This window comes from Camelus bactrianus, chromosome 20 (assembly GCF_048773025.1).
Source record: "Camelus bactrianus isolate YW-2024 breed Bactrian camel chromosome 20, ASM4877302v1, whole genome shotgun sequence".
NCBI lineage: Eukaryota > Metazoa > Chordata > Mammalia > Artiodactyla > Camelidae > Camelus > Camelus bactrianus.
Window position 1 is genome coordinate 11,604,028 of NC_133558.1, and position 23,947 is coordinate 11,627,974.

General features: G+C 41.0%; 1 protein-coding gene and 1 non-coding gene across 2 annotated transcripts in view; one reads left to right on the forward strand and one right to left on the reverse strand.

Moving 5' to 3' along the window:
- The first annotated feature begins 1,019 nt into the window (after positions 1-1,019).
- LOC123614114 (small nucleolar RNA SNORA3/SNORA45 family) lies at positions 1,020-1,131 on the forward strand. Its single transcript, XR_006721609.1, has one exon. It is a non-coding gene; the product is annotated as a small nucleolar RNA SNORA3/SNORA45 family (small nucleolar RNA).
- Positions 1,132-21,844: 20,713 nt separating this feature from the next.
- KIF13A (kinesin family member 13A) overlaps positions 21,845-23,947 on the reverse strand; it is a 174,076-nt gene continuing 171,973 nt past the window's right edge. Inside the window, 1 exon segment of the mRNA XM_074348138.1 lies at positions 21,845-23,946. Coding sequence (XP_074204239.1) covers positions 23,908-23,946 — 39 coding nt within the window. The 3' untranslated portion in view covers positions 21,845-23,907.

Genomic DNA, 23,947 nt, shown 5'->3' on the forward strand with positions numbered 1-23,947 from the left:
TATATAAGGGCTTTGTTGTCAAACACACAGGGGCTGGAATTCTGGCTCCGCCACTCCGCAAGTTTGACCTTGGGTAAGTCAAAACCTTACTCCCCTATAAAATGTAAACTTTAAAATACACCTTTTAGACCTGTTGTGATCATCTGTGTGGAGCACTTAGTGTATTTCCCAGCATACAGGAAATGCGATAAATGGTTACCTACGGCAGTCAGCTCACAGTAAGTGGTATATTACCAGTAATAAAAGTACATATATTTTTGCTCCAAATAGAAGGCATTATAGTTAGGAAAGTGATTAAGTGAGCTAGGCTCAAAGACTAAATCCACAAAGTACAGGGATTGTAAGAGTTGACCTTTAGAAAGATCTTGGTGATCCTGTGGTTCAGCCTTCATTCAGTGGACAAGACGGGTCCAGAGAATTCAGATGGCATGTTCGGGGACACAGCTGGGCAGTCAAAGCCAGGACTAGAACCCAGCTTTTCTATAAGAGTTGAAACAAGTAACCAAATGTTTAGGGAGAAAATCTACTACTGTGAAAAAAACATAGGCTTAATGTTCTGTTTAAGACAATTTTAAAGCTTATAAATAGCTTTGGAGTCAAATAGACTTAATTTTAAATCTATCACTTACTAGCTGTGTAGACTTGGGGAAGTTACTGATCCTCTTTCTAAGCTTCAGTCTCCTCATCTGCAAATAGAATGATTAACCTCAACAAATTGGTGGTTCTGATGATAGGGTTAATATATATATATATGTATAGTTCATAATAGCAGCTTATATAGAAAGCATCTAATATCACCAGTTCTCAGATACAAATAATTAACTTCCACACTTTTATACCATCTTTACCACCAAGCTACACTATTTCAATCATGATATCAATCATATAAGTCAAGTGTGAAGCCAAATTTACAGTAACTTGGAATTTATAGTACATTCCAGCACTTAAGGAACCATGCTGTATCAAGCATAGTTTACAGAACCAGTGGCACCTCTGACTATAACCACCAAGACTATAATCCTGAGACTAAAGTCACATCCTGACAGCTCTTGTCCTGGTGTGCTAGAGTCCTCGGAGAGAATCTGCTGGTCTTGATTCACTGGCAAGGAAGTGCCCAGATCAGAAACTTGCCCTCCCTGACTCCTAGATGGAATGGCCTGGCAGGCATCTTTCTTCATACCTGTCACAGTTGGTGGCTGCCAAGGTACATTATAAGCTTTTTTCTCTGTTCTTCTAAGGGGAAAAAAAGGCTGTAAAAAATTTCCAAATATAATGGACAAAATTAGTCTACTTTCTTTTGTGCATTGGTGTCCCAGCTTCATGCCCCACTCTACCACTAACTCCTTATGAGACTCTCCAGGTATACAGGCTCTTCCCCTGGAGCAATTCATCCTTCGTCAGTACAATTGTTTGTTTTTCACAATTCTCAGCTAGGTGTGTGACAAGCAGGGTAAAGTAATTCTTAGTAAGCGAAGTCCCAGGAAAGATCTGCACCTGAATCTTTCATTGCGCTACAGATATAGGAGACTGAACTGTAGCCACAGCCCATTTGTCCTTTTCACCAAACTCAGAATTTCCAGCACAGGAGAGTGGACTGGCTGAGACTCAAAAATCATTCCTTTCTTGGAGACTTATTGGGTGCCTGGGACAGCATTCATATCCCAGTTTTGAAAGGAAGAGAACATGCAAAAGAGCTGGGCCAAACTCAGGCAAAACATCAGAACAGAAAATCAGTAAGCTTCGGGGAGATAAGGAAAAATCTACATCCTCCTTTAGCCTTTATCTCAATTGTTGACCTCACTTTATGATGATTTCTTTGAAGTAAAACAATATGTGAGGAACAGTAAAACATTGGTCCCACATTCAAGTGACTGAGTTACCAGAAACTTTACCAAACTTGACAGCAAAGAAGGAATAAGCAGCAAGAAGAAATCTGCATTCCAAATATCCCACTGCCTAATTTTCCCCTGAAATAGTACCAGCCTCACTATGGGGTGAAGTAACCTTTTGTACATAGTTTGGGATTCTAAAATAACATTGTTTCTTTGCTGAAATTCAGTTTGGAGTTACAAATCACCAAATCTAGAATTCCTCACATATTTTTGGCATAGAACTCATTGTTCAGTTAGGAATTACTAGTAGAATGGGTTATAAGAAGTTACTCTGATTTTAAAACTTAAAAGAATCCGTCCACATTCAACCATACAAATAATTATTAAACATTCCTCTAAGAGAAACTATATGTAAATTGGAAAAAAAATCAAATGGCATGGAACATTAAGAGGGATTCTTGAACTCCTTCCAGCCATATTAGGAGTTAGGTTTTGAGAGAAGGGAGTAATTATCTAGTACTTATATTTAAGCAATTTCTATATGTGGTGAAATTTTACCTCTACAAAACCTGTGACATTCTGTAGCTCACAGAATGGGAAGCCATCACTTGTAAATTTTCTATTATAAAGTAGCTATCTTCTTTATTCAACCTCTATTCATAATTTCTATTCCTATCAGCCTTTAGGTCTGGACAAAATTGAAATGGCTCTGAGAAGTGATCTTATGTTTTGGCTTGTTTCATCGGGTTGTCTTCACTGGAGAAATTCATTTCTCCCCTACTAGGTTTTAAACTCCAAGATTTTTTTTTCTCACTGCTATATTCTGAACACATGGATCAGTGTTGACGCGTATCATTGGTTCTACATGTACTATAGCTCACTTGCCCAACATCCAATTACTACCAATGCCAACTGTTTCCATTTTACTGTAACAAGTAATACAGTGATGAATACAACTCAGCTATATAACCTTTCCTAGCTTGCATCCATTTATTATATTGCATGACAAATTAATATTTCTCAAATTCATTTATTCATGATAAAGCATTCATGAGTATTATGAACAAATCCCTATGAAAAGGTGACGTAGGAATTATTATCCTCTTACCTTTGCCATCAGTATGCCATTTTTGTAGCCAATTTAGGAATCTACCTACCACTTAAACATTTTTTTGAAATGATGTTTTTTTCCAGGTCAGTGGAGAACCCCATACTTTAGAAATCTCTCTGTCTGATGGCCTTCACACTGACTAAAATGTTTATATCCTGGTTCTCTGTCTTATTGCTAGAAAGAATGGACATTTGTCAGTTGGATAACATGATAGCCATTGGAAAGACCAGACTCAAATAGCTGACTCAGGATCACCCGGGAATTTCAGGACTCCCATCATGGCAGGGGGACGGAGGGTATGTTGATGGATGGGAGTGAAGAGTACTTCGGCAGGGGCGTTTGGGGGGAAAGGATATAGCACATCAGACCTCCACATCACAGACAGGAGCCGTGTTAGCAAAAGCAATAGAACTCGAAGTATTTGTTTCTGTGAAGGATAAGGAAAAAATAAGTAACAGCTATTCACATTCAGATCAAGTGGCAGAAATTGAAATGAACCACAGAAGGACAGGAATTCCTTCTCAATAATCAAGTTGAAAACAAAAATTAGAACTTCACTTTTCTTAAATCTTGATCCAGTTTTTTTCAGTCAAAACAGATGGTGTATTGGAAGGGATCTTAATTTATGGAAAGCCTATTACTACTAGGGCCCCTCTCCCCCAAGAAACGTCTTTGTTTTTCCCCATGTAATATGGTAACTGCCTGCCAATTATAAATTAGCAAATAGGCTGCTGACCTTTAAGAGATAAGGAATATCCACCAATTGCAAATGAAATACAATTTAGTCTAAGCACAGCCTGGGTTTAAAAACAGCCTTTATATCTTCTTTATAAGTTTAAGACAATTCTGGCCAAAGGAGTTTTAAGAGATGACAATTACAGGAAAATGGAAAGCTGTGCTTTTATTTTACCCTAACTACACAAAGTGAGGTATCTGCTATGATAAGCAAATTATTGAAGCAAATTATTATTTTATTGAAAGTAGTTTTAGGTGGCTCTCCATGATCTTCCACAGACAGTTCCATGTGATAATTATTACCAGGCATTTCATTGAATAGAAAAATAAGGTGAAACTAATTTTTTTTTATAAAGGGTATTATAATGATTAAATTATAGTGAACTTCAGTCTCTCCTGGAAAATCTGAAAGTGGGGTTGGGATTCTAGAAAAGTACTGGGTTTTTGTCTGTTTGTATTTTAGGGGGAGAGAGGCCACAGCGTTGGGGAGATATTTAAAGATGTACATCATTATTCTCTCATTAACTTACTGTGTTCTCCGTCTTTTGGGAATAAAGTCATACTTAAGACTAAATGAATTAACTAATATAATCAAATTTTGATTAACTACATATATCACTTAATTCCAGCATGCCATATAAGATTTTTCTTCTGCAGACTGCATATGGCAATGTATACTAGCCTTTGGCATGTATGTGTTTGTGTACCTTTCTTATGGTTTAAAGCACATCTTAAATTCAGGGGTCCTAAATGGAAGTTCAGCTTTACTGAATGAAATAATAACCAGATTCAGGGAGACCAGTCCCATCCTAATATTTAAGACAGTTATTGAATTGACAAAGATTAAACATATTTTGGCTTATAGGCCAAATGTAAACTAGGATAAACATCAACAATTGAATCAAGGCTAAAGGAAGACACAGATATTTATAAAGAATTTATAAACATAAGCTAAACCTTTAAAAACACTTACTGAGAACCTACTCTGTGTTGGTTTCTAATCTGAACATTTAGTATATCTATCAGTGTACAAAACATTAAAACAACCTCTGTTCACATAGTACGTTACACTGTATCATTTTACTAAATTCTCTTAAAGTTTACATTATGCTCTGTTCACCACCAGCACGTTAACACTAATAATTCACCCCCAAATTCTACATTCTAAATTCTAAACACCTGCTACTGAATTCATCCCATACAATAAATCTATTGGCTTAGTTTAGTTTTTATTTTTAATATAATGAATCAGTTACATTAGAAAACTGGACTCCCCATTAAGGTCACAATCTATGTAAAACTGTAACACTTGCAAAATTCAGTTTGCTCACACTGAGACCAAACTTTTTTATCTTTTAAAAGCTTTTGTAGACAATGCTTGCATTTATCAGACCTTAACTTATTAAGACTTCTTTTCAAGAGGGTTCTACTAACCAACATGCCATCAGCCCTAATGTGCAGGTCATCCCACCACCACCAGAAAGGCACAACCTACCCCAGTTTAAATGGTGTCTTTTGGCCTCTTGCTGCTCAGGGGCTAGCAGCAGCAGCCCCGGGGAGCTTGTCAGAATAAAGGATCTCCGCTCATCCCAGGCCTACTTCATCAGAGTCTGCATTTCCACAAGATCGCCAGGTGACTCATATGCACATGACATCTAAGAAGTGCTTTTTCAAGAATAAACCATGATGCAGAATTCATAAAGCACATCTGAAATGTTACTCATCTGAAACTAAACATCAGTTATGACTTACACTTCAGCAAAGATATGTAAAGAGCACTTTGCTAATTCCCAACTATCCTTCTTTATTTGTACAAGTTTTCCTTTAGAATTAATTCATGAGAAACAAAAAAAACAAAGATGTAGAGTAAACCAGCTCATGATCCAAGAAGCTCTGAGCAGTGAGAAAGAAAGCTTAGACTACGTCCTTAGAATTGCTGTGGGTTTTCTCTTTGGGAAGCACTCACGAAGTCATTTTTAAAGTAGGATTTCTAAGAGGGAATATTCTTGGTACTGGGTTAGTGTCTAATATCTAAAATTCTGGATAAGAAGTCAGACAACTTGGAGTAAAATCTACAGACTTGACTTTCCTAAATTTCAAGGACAGGAGCAATAGTAACTTTCTACTAGACAAATGAAAACAATTAAAGACAGTACCTACTTCTAACAGCCTGATCTCTTAAACAGGTGCTATGAAGTCAAGACAATATTCAGATACAGTATTTTCTCCCAAAATTACTTCTGGAAAAAAATTAAATAACGGCTGTTTAGACTAAAGATTCCTTCCCTGAAGTTCATCATCAGAACTATTCTTCCCACAACACACAGCTGTTAACTCACCACAGGGAAGGCCTAAAAAGTTGTCAAACACAAGAAATGAAAAATTGTTTTTAAAAGGCTCACACACACCTCCCTGCCTGCAGAATATGCACGCTTGTTCATATGAACACTTACACATCACGACATCAAAGTAATGAGTTAACCAATGTTTCTGTAAAGAGCAGGCTTAGGAATTTCTGTTCTTTAATCTCCAACCAACAATTTAAGGGTTGATGAACCAGCAGCTTATTGAGCACACAGATTTTTTTCCTCTCGTATTTGGTACATTCAGTACATTCACCTTTACCACACAGTGAGCAGAAATGAAATGAAACAGCTTTTATTTTCATGGGCTTATTTTTCCAAAGGAAGCTAGACCATTCCCTGAAATGAAATTCTGGATTTAGTCCAGTCTTGTTGTCTATTATCACACGTAACAGAGCTGATTTAACAGAGCCATGAACCAAACGTAACGGTTAGTTAACAAGATGATTTTAAGCCAGCACGTATAACCCATGGCCTGTGTCTTCAACCTGCCTCACCTTGTTGGGATCCATTGTAAAAACAACACAATATCGTGAGCCACCAAAAACATGGTTCTTCAAAACCAAAACACAAAAAGAACTCTTCTAATCTCGGACGCAAACAGGAGTGAAGTTGTACTATTGTACATTCGATATTAAATAGGCAGGGTTGCCAAACAGAAGGCAACTCTGCAGACATAGAGCAAAGCCTGTTGAACAGACCGCCGCCGGTTAGGGAAAGCTGCCTCTGCCCCTGAAAGTTTAGAGTCCACTGCAAATACCACGCATAGAAATAAAGCATCAAAGCACAAAGGGGGCCCTAACCCCACCCAGGCAGCACACAGCTTCCACCAGCCACGATTAAATCCCAACCACAACCTAGATGCTTTAAGTTAGTAACAATTAAACCAGCTTTTTTTCACTTGCTTGGTCATAAAATCTTGCTCCCCTGTGAGTCAGCAGTAACTCACAGGCACTTTCTACAAGAAGCACCTGTTTTGAGGCCCATCTCTTTCAGCTGAAGGGCAGAGATCAATGAATGATTTTCGCTTCGTGCCTAAGGCTGGAGTGTCATCCCTTGTCTCTGCCAGACTAGATGGTCCCATGCAGAAGAGCAGTGACTCTGCAGACAGGTAGTGGTCTGCTGCAGGGCAGTGAGGACGCACATCTACAAAAGGCCAGTGGGAGCAGACAGGTGGGAAGGAAAAGCCATTTTTCTGTTTTCACTGCAGGCCTTCATGGCTACGCCTCTCCCTTAACTCCTCCCCACCTGGGCCTGCATGTTGCAGCCCTGCTTCCGCAGATAAAGCCTCTTCCTTTTCTCAAGGTTTGGTTTGGGTTTACAAACAAAAGGGAGCTGAATTTTCCCCCTTTCTTTGCTCCATCACTCACTTTAGAACAGGATCCTCTAAAAAGCCTTAAAGACTAAGAGAGAAAAATGCAATCGTTCTCAGAAGCTTTCTGTCCTCAGTTCAAGTTAAGGAAAGCCAAGTCCAGTGGCCAGTTCTACATCAGGTCTAAGCAAGACGAGTCAGATCATTTGTTTCGATTCTTTTTTCAGCAACTCTCCCTGACAACTTCCTACCCATGCGAGCAACGTAGAAAAAGAAAAGGGGAGATGTTTAAAGAGGGACATAAGAGAGAGGAAGGGAGGACTAAGATGAGAAAGGGGAGAGCAAATTTTAGATTCTGACCAATAGCCACGATGAGCAGTTTCTGAAAACTCAGTCAAAAGTTTTGCTGGGTCTGCAGCCGCCCTGAACTCACCTTTGGGGTCCATAAGTCAGGCTTCTGATTTCAGACTGGCTCCCTGTTGACCCAAATGCAAAAGCTGAAAAATAAACAAAGGGGAAATGAGTGGTACCTTGCGGGAATGGTGCTACAGACCTGCAGAGGATCACTTACTAATGTCATAAATAATGAAGGACTATTAAATAATACATAAGAAAGGAAAGCCCCTCCTTATTGCCACTTCGTGGTTTCCTAACATTTTCTAACCAGAGGACCAGGTGCCAGTTGGATAAATGTTTATGAAGTGGATGAATGCACATTCAGAGGGTTTGCACTTTGTTATTTCTCCCAACAACTTTCATGTTATGGCTTTTGTTCTGTGTTTTTCAAAAATACTTTATATTCCATATCTTGTAGTAACCAATAATGAAAAAGAACATGAAAATGAATATATGTATGTATATGTAGGACTGAAACATTGTGCACAGAAATTGACACATTGTAACTGACTACATTTCAATTTAAAAATACTTAAAAATTTGTTAAAATAATCTTTTATTATTAAAACACCTTTAATCCCCCCTTTCTTTTTAAACACAGTTTACCTCAGACCACATACTAATTGCTGTGTCAGAGGCTTACAGAAAAAAAACTCACTTTTATGTCATCATATGAACATAGTGGCTTCCCTGTGGGATTAGACCAAAATCGGAACTGTGAACTAACAAAAGAAAGATATATCCTTTAAAACCAAAACTTTGGAATACTATTCAGCAAATATTTGCTATGTTCTGAGCCTTATGTTCTGCAGATGGAAACATGATGCTGACACAGGTCTGGCCATTCAGGGACAAGAAGAAATGGTTGTACTTTTACTTTTTAAGAATTTTGAGTAAATACTTAATGCAGATAAATTTCCTCTGGGAAATATGTATTGCATAAACAGCTTTAAGTTTGCATTCTTTATTTTAAACAATTTTCAGGTAGAATAAAATCTTCGCGTAAACCAGCATCGTCCCCACCCCCTGGGCTCAGTGGAATTGTGTTCGGGACGCTCAACTAGGGAATGTGTTGAGCCTGCCCTTTATTTAGACGTAAATAAATTCTTCAGTAGGAAAGACCAGGTTAAAAGAAGATACTGTAAAATGTATACTCTAGAGATACAGAGACCTGAGGTTGCAACGGGACAAATTGTGTCCCTGGCTGATTGCAGTATCCAAGTAGGATCTTCCAGAGGCAAGGATGAGCCCAAGGAATGTGATTTTAAGGTTTCCCACACTCTCTCTCAGGAACTAAGTGCATGAAATAATAGCACTCAGGAGTATCTACCGTGAGCCACGCACCTCGCTGGGCTTCACGTGCTTTATTTTTCATCCTTACAACAAAAGAGACGGGCTAAGTGGTTACGCAAGGTCATGCACCTGGTAGTTGCCAGGATGGGCTCTGAACACAGGTCTGACAGATTTCAAAACCTGCATTCCTTTCTTTAAGCCAGGCAGCATTCTAGAACTTGTCACAACCAATGGGCAGATGCAGGGAGTGAGCCTGAGATGTTTACGGAAGCTGCTGATCCACTGACATTTCTGCCTCTTCTCACTGAGGTCTGTCCAGCTGCTGCTCAGCCAGGGCCTTGGCAGGATTTCTGGAGTAGAGGAAGGGCTCTGCTAATCAGACCACCAGCTGGTGGGAGATGTCCCATTGGGCCCCCTCCCCCGTGAGTTCCCTTCTTTGCAAGGTTGCCAGATAACATATAAGACACCCGACTAACCTTGAATTTCAGATAAGCAATGAATAGTTTTTTAGTATAAGAACGTCCCTAATACAGCAAATTATGCGTGAGACAACTTATTTGCTAAATCTGGCCACTCTGCTTCTTTGCTTTATTTCAGAATGTCTTGAATTAGAGAGTTGCTTCTACGCTGGAGTGATTTACAACTCTATACTTGATCTTTAGTTTGAGATTAAGACATCCTGGCTCTTGACCGGAATCAGAAGACACTCAACTGCAAGCACATCACCCCTCCCCGACACTAAGTCATTTATCCCAAGAGGCCACGGTTATTCATTTGATTAACTTCTGATGTAGCAGATATGTCTCTTTTTTTTAATTATTTTATTGGGGGGGAGGTAATTAGGTTTATTTATTTTTAGAGGCGGTACTACGGATTGAACCCAGGACGTCAAGCATGCTAAGCGTGTGCTCTCACTTGAGCTATACCTTCCCTCCTGTAGCAGATACGTCTTGACATGAGCAGATCTCAGGTATGCAAGACATGTAAATTTGTATTTCCTTTTTTAAAGTAATTTTTTCTTTTATTTTTCTTCAATATGTTTTTGTCAAGTTATAATTTTTAATTTTTTTTCCAGTTTTATTGAGCTATAATTGATATGTAACATTGTATTAGTTTTGGGTGTACACCATAACAACTTGATCTATGTATATATTGTGAAATGATCATCACAATCAGTTTAATGTCAATGATTTTGCATAGTTACAATTTTTTTCCTATGGTGAGAACTTTGAAGATCTACTCTTAGCAACTTTTTTTTTTTAACACTGAAAATGTATATTTCTTTAACTCAACAGAATTTCTGTTCCCACACCCCATTTTCCAGAGGTAGCAGAAACATAAACTAAGACAAGTGCGGTGTCACCACCCCAGCTTTTCCCAGAGCTGTGCCTAGGGCGCTGGTAGTGCTGTGGGGGCCATCGTTTCTGGATGTCGTCCTGCCCATGCAGATTGTTGCCAAGGCCCCTCGCGTCCCTGGCCTTCTGGCCCCGTCCCTCCAGGCCTTTGCCTGCCTTCCCTGGCCCACTGGGCCAAGATGCACAGTGTAGCCCTTCCCTCTCCAGGGCCTCTGCTTTGAGGAGTGAAGCTCGATGCTCTTGACCATCAACTCCTACAGACTCTCTTGGGGTCTGCCTTCCCCCCAGGGATCTTCCCCCAGGGAAAGGCACGGAGTTCCTCTCGAGGACTTAAGGCACCCGTGTCCTCTCCGTTCCCCTCCCACCTCTAAATTCCCTCTGCCTGGACAATCTTTCTCAATTTTATATATATATATATATATATATTTTTTTTTTTTTTAATCTTTTTCTGGGGATGGCCCCACCGTCCAGCTCTCAGATCTTTTTCTGGTGTATCTAATTCCCCTAAGGATCTTAGATTTTTGGAAGACATTGGAAGTTATTCCTTTTCGTGCTGGCTTATTCTCCCCCTGAGGTAGTGAACACAAAAGAGTTGGCTTGAAAGGGGGAAAAAGGCAAAGGAGAGAATAGAAGAAAGTATCGTAACCAACTGACTTTAAATATCATCAGGCCCTTTCCCCTCCCCGTCCAGGCCAGAGCTAAAGAATTAGATCCTAATTTGGTTGAGCACAAACTTGGCTTCTCCACAGGAGCCCCCAAATCTGGCATCAGCATCGGATGGGACGCATTTCAAACGTGCACTGCCAGGGCCCCACCCCAGACCTGTAGACTCTCCTAGGGTTTAATCTAGGAATATATATATTTAAAAACTCCCAACATTTTTCTTACATGCTCAGTTGCACTTGTCCTCTGGCATGCTTCTGGGAATGACTCCCCCTTTCCTTCTCACATCTTCTGCCTTCTTCCCCTTTCTTTCTTTTCCCAGGAGTGGCAACATCCAGTTAAAGTTTCCTTGCATAGAACCAAAATCTAGTGTGGCGTTCTATGTCCATCTTTCATAGAGAAGGTAACCTGGTGGACAAGCGGATGCTCCAGCATCTTGTCTCCTCTTAGCTATCCCACTTTTCTCATCCTTCGGTGTCCTGTCCATGTTCCAAGAAAAAAATTGAGTCTAACCCACCGAACAGGACCATGCAACAATGTGTTTCCATCCTGTGTCAAATGCAAAGCTATTTCCCAGAGACCTAAGTGCTGCTTCGGGTAATCATCAGCCTGTCTCAGCATCCCAGTTTTCAAAGTTTGGGGATCCTTCCAGAGGAAAGGCCTCTAAGCAATTAAGATATATTCCCAAAGTACGTAAGTTACAAAGTAAGATTTTTTAATTGCTCACATTGATTTGTTTAAATTACTGTTAAACATCCCCTTAATTTATTTGGAGAGACCAGTTCACCTCTTTAAAAAGTGAATATGGCTATGTAGGACATGTCAAGCTGGCCGTATCATTGGCCTGTTCTATTCCAATATGCGGTTAGGCGTACCGAGCTAGGTTGGTGCTCCTAAAGGATTACATCCTAGGGAGTGATAACAGACACACTCACTGAAAATCATTCACAGGTAATGACGGAAGGACTCACCCGCTGGGATGGTAGTTGGTATTTATAAAAGCCAGCTATGCTTATTGACTTGACTCAACAAAAAGGCATGCATTGTTATTATGACATCAGAATTCTACTCCACATTAAATAACAGAGCTAAGGGCCTGGAAAATGAGGGGGGTGGGAAGGCTGAACAGGAGCAGAGAAGTCAGCGTATCCTAAGCAGCTTTCCATAATTCCTTTCTCTCCAAAAAGTAAATTTACACGGAATATTTCACTCCGGATTTAAATTACTGAGAAATATATCTTTTCCTTTAACACTGATTAAGCAGTGACAGAGAAAGACAGATACCATATGATTTCAATTATATGTGGAATCTTAAAAAACACAAAACAAATGAATATAACAAAACAAACAGAGATACAAACAGGTGTTTGCCAGTGGGGAGGGAGGAGGGAGAAGGAAATAGGTGAGGGAGATTAAGAAGTACAGAGTTCCAGTTGTAAAAGGAAGTGAGTCATGGGTATGAAGTGTACAGTGTGAGGAATACAGTCAATAACTGACATCTTTGTATGGTGACATATTATCACCAGGCTTATGGTGGTGATCATTTTGATATATAAAGAAAAAAATCACTATATGTTGTGTAACAGGAAGTAACATACTGTAGGTCATCTATACTTCAAAAATAAACATACATACAAACTCATAGAATAAGGGGTAAGACTGGTTACTAGAGGCAGGGGTGGAGAGTGGAGGGACGGGGAACTGGGTGAATGTGGTCAAAATATACTACAAACTTCCAGTTAGACGATGACCAAGTGCTAGGGATGTCATGTACAACATGATAAATATAGTTAATACTGCTGTGTAGTATATGTGAAAGTAAATCCTGAGCTCTCATCACACACACAATTTTTTTCTTTACTTTTGTTTCTATATGAGATGACGTTCACTAAACTTACTGTGATCATCATTTCACGATGTATGTAAGTCAAATCACGCTGTACATCTTAAACTCACACAGTGGCATGTATCAATTATATCTCAATAAAACTGGAAGAAAAAGTAGTTTATTAAGCGGCAGTATTTCTACAAAGCTGATTGACCAGGAAATATGATAATGGATACTGACTGCAGTCCACTGTGCCAGATGCTGTAAATAAGGGAAACTAGTTCTCCTGCACAGAGTGTTCTTTTTTCCTGAAAGGTTGATACAGACATGGAGTTAGGAACCAGAGACATTAGACTTCACAGGCTGAAAAGCCCTATAAAGTTCCGCTAAGCCAGTCCCACAACTAATGGGTGAGTTGTTTCTTCAACATTGTGAAGTATCTGTTGTATTTGGGCTTTATTGTCTCCAAAAATGGAGACCCGTGCTTCCTGAGGGGTGGAGAGTGGCCCTGGCTGGTGGCAGCTGTTATCACTGAGTGGGAGTTGGGAGGAGGAGGGCCACTCTGGGAATGGCTTGACCTTGGCCAGTTGCTGCTCCTTGATGAGCTCTGGGACCTGCTCTGGGGACTCAGCCTGGACGGACCTCATCCTTAGGGAGACTTCACAGGCAAGTCTTGCTAACAAGCAGTCTCTTGGCTGAAAAGAGGATTTTCTCTCAATACTTGTGTTGTTTCATGTATTCATACTTTAGATAATGACCTTGCTCTTTGTGGTAGCTTGTCAGATTGTGAAGCATTTTTTCCATTCTGTTACTCATTTGTTTAATATGTTTTTCTTGAGTTACTGTTTCATTATAGGAAACTGAAGTCCAGAGTGCTTAGGTGGATATTTTGTGACTTAGTAATAGAATGGCTATTTCCTAACTCAAACTCCAGTGCATTTTACACTATTTGGGGTGTGTTTCACATTTAATATATATGTATGTATGTTTTTAACTAATTCCTTTTTCTGTTCACATTGCATTTAGTTGGCACGTCTTCTAAGGCTCCTCTTGGCTATGACAGTATCTCAGACTTGGTTTTTGATGTCTTTGACAGTTTTGAGGAGTATTGTAAGATGTATTATAGGACGCCCCTCTACTGAAATTGGTCTGCCATTTTTCTCATGATTACACGGAGGTTATAGGTCTATGGGAGGAATACCATAGATACAGTAACGTGCCATTTTCATCACATCAAGTCAAGGGTACATGCTACCAACACCACTTATCACTGTTGGCGTTGACCTTGGTCACCTGAATGTAGTGATTGTTGAGTTTCTCCACTATAAAGTTTCTCTCTTTCCCCCATTTCCATACTCATTAGAAGGAAGTCACTGTGTAGCTGGCACTTGATGAGTGGGGAGTGATGCTCCCCCTTAGTCTTACCACATTTTAAACTAGACTAAGCTTGTTATTTCAGCTTTTTTAAGTTATTATTTTTAATTTTTTTGATGGGGGAGGTAATTAAGTTTTTATTTAGTTATTTATGTAAATGGAGGAACTGGGGATTGAACCTAGGACCTGTTGCATGCTAAGCACACACTCTTGCCACTGAGCTATATCCCTCCCCCCCCCATTTTTTATTTTTTGAAGAAGGATCTAACCTCTCTCTTTACAGAATTTGTTTCAGGGATGCCCCAACTTTTGGTTAAGAGCTATGTTTCATTTCCTTAGAGGCTGGAGATCACCAAAAGGCGGTGGTGCAGACAGCAAAGTCTCTGAGCTGACGGGGGGAGAGGAGGAACGCCACTGCTGTGGTTTCCCCTTCTCTGTAGAAAAATCCAAAACACTGAGTCAAGGATAACAGCGACAACCACTATGCAGTTTTTCTGGACAGGATTTTGAGACTGACAGAGCCTGATTTTGACTATCTTCCTGGATTTGAAGCTGGGCTTCACCATTTTCTGGCCCTTATGATCTTGACATATCCTTCACATAAAACTCAGTTTTTGTCATCTGTAAAATGGGGGCAATGACACTGCCTCCTCTCAATGTTGTGGAAATGATTTCAGGAGACAATGCATATGAAGTCTTTTACACTTAACAAATGTGAATAATGGTGCTGTGGGGATATTTGTTAATATTAAACAGATGTATCTTATTTGCCTTAAATCACGTTACCCTCTGGTTCTCTGCTCTGTGTCAGTGACACGCATGCCTGCCTTCACAGGGTGGTGGGTACTGTCTTGAACACAGCTTAGCTTTCAGACCTCACCTAGGTTATAAGTCATCTTGAGAGCCAGGTTTTGTTGAATGAGAAAAGAGTTGTTTTAATTCCAAAAGCCTTCTTTTACATAGTCAAGCAAAGCTTGGAGGTCTGAGAATTTTGTTGTAAGTCAGAGTATAGAGAGAATGACTCTGCTAGAAAGGTAGTGCCTGTGAGACAGGAAGGGAAGGAGGAAGAAGGAATCAAGGAAGGGGATGAGAGAAGAGACAGAGACATTCAGACGCTGAGAACATGGTGAGGACGCTTCCTGGTCTGTAAGAGGAGACTCAATCCTCCGTGTCTTTGTCTGGGGTCAGACATTAGGAAAACCATTAGAAGTCAAGACAGCTCTAGAGGGAATTTGAGACTGCCTAGGCCTGATGCCTGCTTCTCCCCGCTGGTACCCTCCCCGCCTTGCTTTGGTAGACTGGAGGGAATAGATGGGCTCCAGAAAGCATCCAGCTGGTCCTCTTTGTGGCATGGACAAGTTCCTGAAGAATTCCATGAATGCAGAAGAATTAAGGGAATTAAGAGTCACTGTGACTGTCCAGGGTTTGCCATGCATGGGCACGGAACAGGAGTGTCATGGCCGGGGCTGCGTGTGGACAGCCCAGAACTGGGAGCTGGAAGAGCTGAGCCTCACAAACACCAAGTACCAGTGCAGGGCCAGCAGAGGAAGCCGATCGGCACAGGACGTTTGCCAGGTTTCCTGGGAGCAACCGTCCTGCAAAAAGCTTCTTGGAGGACAGACCATCACTGACATCAGAGGTGGACAAAGACGGGACAGATGTCTGTGCCCCAAAATTAGGTGAGAAAAGCTATTCCTCAACCCGGGTCAGCAGGAGGCAGCAGAGGGCAACAGGTTATAGGCACTACCCTGGCTGACAGGACACCAAAGGTGCCTTCTAGACCCTTCCTGGGAGGCGAGGGGGTGGGGGTCGTGGACAGAGAAGGGGAAAAAGAGCCTTAACACCCAGAGTTTGGGTTGACTGAATATTTACCAATTTTAAACAGAAAGAAGCGATCCAAGAATCATTTTCTTACATATCTGTACCATTTTTTGTTAGTGTATTTTAAATTTTATTTCTAACCTGTTTTCCTTTTTAAACTATTTTTAAAAATCCTTTTACTTAAAATTTTTTCCAGTCATCCTGTTTGGGATTTAAAATTTTATTTTACAAGCTTCAAAAGCCTTGAACCAACCTTCCGTGTATTCCCAAACATTTGGGTATCACATTTGAATAGTAAAATAATCCTACCTTCATCAGTCTCTTCAGGAAAAAAAAAATCCTATATTCATAGACTCTTCTTTTGTTGGCAGTTTTCTTTCTAAAGCTAATCATGAATATTGCTTGCCTCAGTAAGTAATGACGTTTGCTTTTCCTAAGATTCACTTTCTATTTTGAGCAAAGCCGTCACATCTACTCACTGTGCCTCCAATGAAGCAAATCTGAAAAGAATCAAATGTGAAAAAGTAACTATAAATAGAAACATTAATTAAAAGTTTCTGATCATTTGCCTCTACCAGAAACATTAGTGCAGCTTGATTATTGGCTATAACTCACATATTCAGAGAACCCTAGTATTTTAACTTTTTTATTAGTATCTTTTTACTCCATGGAAATTGGCTTTCCTTTTGACTTTACTGTTAATAAAAAGTTAGATTCTCATTCACTCATAGGTTCCAGTTAGCTTTGCTTTGGCCCACGGCATCTCCTAATGAGTTATGGTCATTTAAAAATGTCTACAAATTCTTAGACGTTCCTCCTTTCAAAAGGAAGAGCCCAATTCTCTCCCCTTCAGGGGAGGCTGGATTCTGACTCACTTCTAATGAATAAAACAGGGTAGAAGTGACGAAGTGTGAGATGAGGTCATAAAAGGCTTTTCACTCCCAGGAAGCCAATTACCACATTGTGAGGTCACTGAAGCAGCACAGAGAGGTACACAAGGTGAGGAAGCACCAGCTGGCCAGCTGTGTGAGTGAACCATCCCAAAAAGGGTCCTCCCAACCCCAGTCAAGGCTTCAGATACCTGCTGCTCTGGCTGACGTCTTGACTGGAGCAACTGGAGCCAGAACTACTGAGAACTGCCCACTCCTGAATTCCGGACCCCTGGAAATTGTGTGAGACAATAAATATTTATTGTGTTTTGAGTTTAAGGGTAATTCATTTTGCGGTAGATAACTAATATTAATGCACTAGCTTTCTCACAAATATATACCACTACCTATAAAAGGACTAGAAAACACTGTGGGTAAGGTGGCATTCTCATATCATCATCAAGACAGCCTTGGACCCAAGTGGTCCTGAGGTTAGCTCTTAAATCGTCATTCTCAGTGAATTGCTCTTGTCTTGGCTGTTGCCACGGCTCGGTATTCTAACTCTGCTGTTTTTAAGCGGCTTGGCTTCTTTGAGGTTAACCCTATGCTAGGTAAACAGTATGCTGATTCAACAGGTGTGACTCATCAATTACATGAAGGTGTGGCTTTTGGCTCGGATCTGTTCTCCTAAGATCTTCAGTCAAAGAAAAATACATCTGCTCTGCTGTGGTATCTCCCCAAACGCATGCTAGACTAAGAAAAGACCAACGATAACAAAGAAACCTGAGAACATCTCTGTACGACTTGGTTCAGGCAGATGAAGTTGTGATAAACACGATGTGCTCTAGTTTTAAAGTGTAAACAGTTACAGGTGTTTTAGGTATTGTGAAAGGGTCAAGTTGGTTTGTACTCCTCTACTCCAAAACCAAACTGGACCCTTTTCCCCTCTCCAAGTTGATCTTCTTCCAGAGACTCCAATTTCAACTTACCTTTCTCTTTGTAAAACATTCACTGTTCTATGAATCAGCCCCTCAGTGTCTTCATAAACAGAGTCCCATAAGGAGTCAAGAATTTCTTTCTCAGGGACCCAGTCTGATGGCTGAGAAGCCTACAGCAAGCTCCAAGATGATGGTTGTTGCCAGCTGGGCTCAGATTATGGTGACGGAGGCACCCAAAGCATCTACTTTGACCTACAGAATCCTAAGAACTGTATGCAGTGACAAAGGCACCCCTCACAAAGGAGGAAATAACTTATTTTTCCAAAAACACAGAGGTGAGTGTGTGTCCCAGAACATCAGAAAGTTGAAGACTAGGTGGGGAGCGTACAGCTCAGCGGTAGAGCGCATGCCTAGCATGCATGAGGTCCAGGGTTCAATCCCCGGTACCTCCTTAAAAATAAATAAATAAATAAATACACCTAGTTAAGACTAAGTGTTATTTCAACTTAACTTACTGTGTCTGTGGGAAAAAAAAAAAGACCATTAAGTGGCACGCAAATCTAAAATTACCTTTGCCCTTGGCTGAGGGGATTAGAAACAAATGACAAGGTTACATGGAAGACTTCGGGGTTTTTTCACTCCCGTCAACTCCAGTTCATAACGTGTTATGGGCAGAACTTGCCTCCTGGCATTCTCGTGGAGTCCTCCATGTTCCAGGTTCCCCTGCTGGCAGGATGCTGTCCACCCCGAGATGTCTAGTGGGTGCTGCTGGGCTTGAGGAGACAGCCTTTCCTCCAGGTTAGGAGAAAACTGAGACGAACTGCTGTAGATTACAGGGTGAATTTCTGTTGTTGTTTTTCTAACTTGGGAGGTAGGCTCAATATTACAGAAAGACACGTGTGTTAGTGTTAATGCAATAAACTCAAGGCTGAATACAAAGATCTCTCTACATGGTTGTGTACCGTAGCAGCCTCTTCTGTTTTTAGCTCTTAATCCAGAAAAGAATGCAAGAACTCTTATTCATTTACATTGTCTTTTAAAGACTTTTCATTTACATGACCAGAAACTTTTTAAAAATAAAGATTAATCATGTAATTAGTAATTGATCACATAATCTTTTTTCCCTAACGTAGTTCTAAAGCTTGAATATTATTTTCAATATTATTTCAATATCATTTCAATATTATTATATTGGCTAGAACAGGATAATTTTTAAGATAGTATCTTGCCCTCACCTACCCTAGAATTTTTTTTATGGACAGTTATTTTTCCCATAAGTTGATGCCCTAGAAACACAAGTCTAAATTTTCGCTATGACAAAATGTGTGTCCAAATAATGATAAACAAATGTGATGACAGCAGTAATACTGTACTTTGGAAATTAACTGTTAAACACATTGCCTATAGTTAAGTATCCAATATGTCCTAAAGCCAGTGTGCTCTCCCACAGTTAGTGACAAATGACGATGCCACTGACCAAATGCCACTGATCACATAATAGATCACATACTAGTAAAGTGAACAATTGGCTTATTGTGTCTTGAACTGTATTTGTAGTTGCCATGATTTATTTAACTATTAAACAGCTGCTTTCCTCCCCCAGCCCCCATTCTGTAACATTCAAATCCTTTCTACTTTCTCGTGGAATTCCCTCTGTCCAGAACAGACTAGCTCTAGTTCCCGACCACATCAGAAAGGCTATTGTGAACAACGGAGATTTTTCTGAAAGGCTTCTGTAAAGCTGTTTTTAGATGACACTTTCATACTAAGCTCTCTTTAGCCGCCCCTCCTGGGTGGCAGGTGCTGCTGCTTCCTCTGAAGACCTTGAGCACCGTGACCACGTGGAGCACACCCCGTCCCACCTGTGGCAGATCGTCCCCACTAATGTTGGTCAGTCTGGACTTGTGACCCTTACCACAGCCCTTCTGCTCTCTGAAGGGGGGTGGTCCTCCCTCAAGAGGCCTGTCCCTCCCCAACATGTCACCAGACAGAACACGGAGAGAAGAGGCTGATGGAAGTGTTGCCGCCCTCCACCTCTGCCTTCCACACGTCCACCACTTAGTAACAACAGCACCAAAGGCATCTGCTGCTCTGAGGATTAAGTGACATAAACATCACAAGTTGGGAACAGTGTCAAGTACACAGTCAACCCCCAATGAATGTTCGCTGTTACTATTACGGTTTAAGCTACAGGGACACACATGCATGCAAACAAATATGGAAAACGGATCTGAAACTAATGGCAGAGTTATTAAAGACAAACAACCGATGCTTTAAAATCCGAATTAGACAGTCTGTATTCTAAAACACACACACACACATACCATCTGTACCAATTAAATACAATAAAGTTGAAAGGGGATATAAATTACAGTTTTTCTTCTTTAAACAGACAATAGTAAAATACTACAGTCAGCTCACTATACACAAAATTCATGACAGCAGCTTTTCCTTAAAATCTCCAATATCTTACCCATTTACTGACGCTAAGAACTTGAAGGAAACAGGTACAGCAGGCTGTACACCTCCTCTGGCTCCCACAATACATTTATTGCTGTACATCCAGGCCAATCGTACAGGCATCTACATGATAGGTACACAAAGTACTTTTGGAAAAACTTCCGCACACATACTCCTTCCGTCTCCATCAGTAAGAGCATCTTACAAATGAAGACAAGGACAGCAGGTTGTCTGTACTCAATCATCTCCTGCGAAGACAGCGAAGTGGGCACCCGTGAACGGTATTTATAGCTCATTCCAACTCTTCAGCATTTTCCCGAATGTCAGTAAAATAACAACGGCAAAACCACACCACAACAAAACCTACCAATCCCAAACAAAACCACAAAAAGACGAAAATCAACACCCTCTCCTCCCCTGAACCCGACGCTCGGCATGTCCTTGTGTTTTCTTAACAGTAATACTGCTCCGTGCATCCCACCTGCCTGGCTGGGCTGAACCAAGGTACCGGTAATGCTGGGGTCAGAGCCCCCGTCACTACCAACGGCCAGAATACCACGTCACATCAGCAGGTGGCAGGCCAGGTGGAAGACCAAAGATCGGGGCTGTGAGATTGTTCAGTGTGCTTATGAAACTAGGGACAGAGAGTGGCAGCACTCAGCCTGGCGGCCAAGGGGAGTATGGCACCCAGCTTGCAGTCAAACACGTTTGTACACATAAAACAGGAGAGGACAGCAGAAACGTTCAGTCTTATGTAAGTTCTTTGGTTATAAAGAACGGCATCCTGTAACCTTAGCTGCAGAGAGGGATTTGCAGCCTCACTCTTAGGCGATACAATCTTTCTCATCTGCTCATGTTCTGAGAGATGGCCCAAATTTGTAACAAAGTCTAGTACCTTACGATTCTCTACAAACCACTTTTATCCGCATTTTAGTGTGCAGTCTTGTCTGTCGCCAGACATACTATAGATACACATTTCATATACATCATATATATTATTTATAAAAAAAAATTAGAGCATTGACTCCAGACTCTACAGCAAGAACCAATTAAAATTGTACAAGAATAAAGTCTGTTTGAATCTGTGGAGGTTTCTACACAGTGGGGGTGTGTAGTGAGTGCAAACAAAAATACTGCCACTTAATTCATCCAGGATTTTCGGTTCTCTGGAAAAAAGCAGAGGCTGCTGGTTCAGCAGAGTGACAAAGTGCCGCCCCTCCCTGCTCTGGAGGGGAGCGGAGGTGGCCCCGGGAAGCACACGGCTTCTCCATGCTGGTCTGAGGTCCGATCCGGCTGCCGCAGGTTTTAAAGATGGGGCTGGTGCTCCCGCGAGGCGACCGGAACACAGATGCTGGGGCCTTCGGAGGAAGGGCGTGCTGCCTCTCACCGAGTGCCCGCGCTCCCCTGGAATGCAGAGGGTGGTGAGTTCAAGCTCCTGTCCCCCCCACCCTTCCCCACCCACAGGGACCACCCTCGGCCAGACCCTGCCCACCCCACACCAGGGGCTCTTCCTGCAGGGACCCACAGGATCCTGTTTGCTATGGAATCAAGTTCTAGAATTTACACTCTACAAGGGAGAAACCTAGCTCCAAGATGAAGCTTCTAGGAAAAGTAATGACAGCAAGACCCAAAGTTAAAGTAAAAACATGTTATTTCTGGGTCCACGTTCTCAGTCATACCAGGGTAAGAATAGAAGTCAAACTTTAGTACTTAAAAGTTCTCAAAACACTGTCAAAATAATCTATTAAAACCAATATAAGAAAAATACTAAAGCAACTTTTTTTAAAAAAAGAAAAAAAAATCCCCATAGTCCCACATTACCCTGATACAAAAACTATTTTTTGTAAATTCAACTTTTAAAGCAAGATCTTTGGCAGGGACACGCTATTCCAGAGACTTTCAAAAGCAAAAATTAGGTACTGTTCCTGCTATTGGGCAAATAACCCAGGTATTGAAACAAGGTGGGGGGGGGTGTCACTGCCCCTCCCTTTTCTATGGGCCATGCTTCAAACAGTGCAGCCCCCAGACATCCCACCCATATTACTTTAGCAGAGGGGTTTGTGAAAATCTTATCCCCTTCACTGCTCCTCATACTGAAGCAAAATCTTAAGGTTTGTAGGACAGTGACTCCCGGGAATTTGAATTTTTAAGAGGCATCTTCACGCAACACCCCACAGTGAGTCTACTGTGCATTTAGGTTTGGTAAGTGTTGTTCTAAGGTGAAGACTTAACCCCTGGACTTCCTGACCACGTTCTTCCTGGACTTCTTGGAAGGACTGAAAAACTGAGGCAGGACAGCAACATGGATTCTGTTCAAGAACAGTATAAAGGAAGCTGAAGACTTTTAAACAAATGAATGTTCAGTTTGCAAGAACAGTAATAGTAACTTTATTTTATTTTATATTTTGTTGGGGAAAGAAGACTTTTTTTGAGGTGTAAGAGACCACTGTTTGGTTTTTGCAGTTTCTGTATGCATATGCTGTATAAATGATCACATACTGAAATTTTAAAGACTAGCATGGAAAACTTGGGGGTAAAGAGCCACCAAACTGGAATGATAACTTCCTCAGCAAAACAGAGGGACTGAAGGGCACCCCAATTATCTTGTCCGTCACCGAGCTGCCTTCTGGTTCTGTCAGCTCTTTGTTTGGCTAAGCCTGGAGCTCCCCTATCTCTCACACAGCTACAGCTAGGGTGTGGGACCCCAAATGGGAAGAGGCAGTGGTACCCAGAAGTAGATAATCTCTTATTAATAAAATTCACTATTTTTCTTAGGAATATTGGCAAAACCCACTTTGTTCCAATATGAAAATGAAACACTATAATAAACCTAAAAATAATATAATAAACTAAAAAAATAGACTCACAGACAGAGAATACAGACTTGTGGTTACCGGGGGGTGGAGGGTGGGAAAAAATTAAAAAAAAAAAAAAAAAAGAAAGAAAGAAACACTATAATAAACCAACCTGGGTAACTTCCAAAGCCCAAGTTTGAATTGCGCAGGATTTCACCTACACTTCCCCAAAGCACTTTTTATCCTATGGCACCAAATGTCTGTATTTTACCAAATCTGCAATGCATGCCTCCCCCACACTGAGCTTTTCAACATCGCTGAAATTGCTGATAATGATAGTTTAATTGGAAGTATTTTTTTTAATGAGACATAAAATAATGGTAAATCTAATCATCAGAAAAATCACAGATTTGATGGCATATGGTACGTGCTACTGCCAAGATATTCTTGGGATGGTCAGTAATTATATGTTTCAGGGAAGGAACACAAGATCGATTGACTAATCCTTACCCACGTGAATGCTTAATTCAACATGAACCCACACACCAGCTTAAAAAGCCACTAGTCCACTAGTATATTTCACAGTTCCACTCTGGAACAAGCAGACTTGGGGACTTGCTCCCCGACCCCAGCCAGCTGGGCAGGATGTGAGCCTGGTCCCCAGGTGGGCTCATCTTCCCTGTCAGAAACACCTCAATGAATCTCTCCTCTTAAGTCACTATTTTCAAGGGCCTCTGGGGGTTGGGGCACAATTAGGTGCCCTCACTGGTAGCCCAGGACCCAAAGGACTGCCCCTGGAATT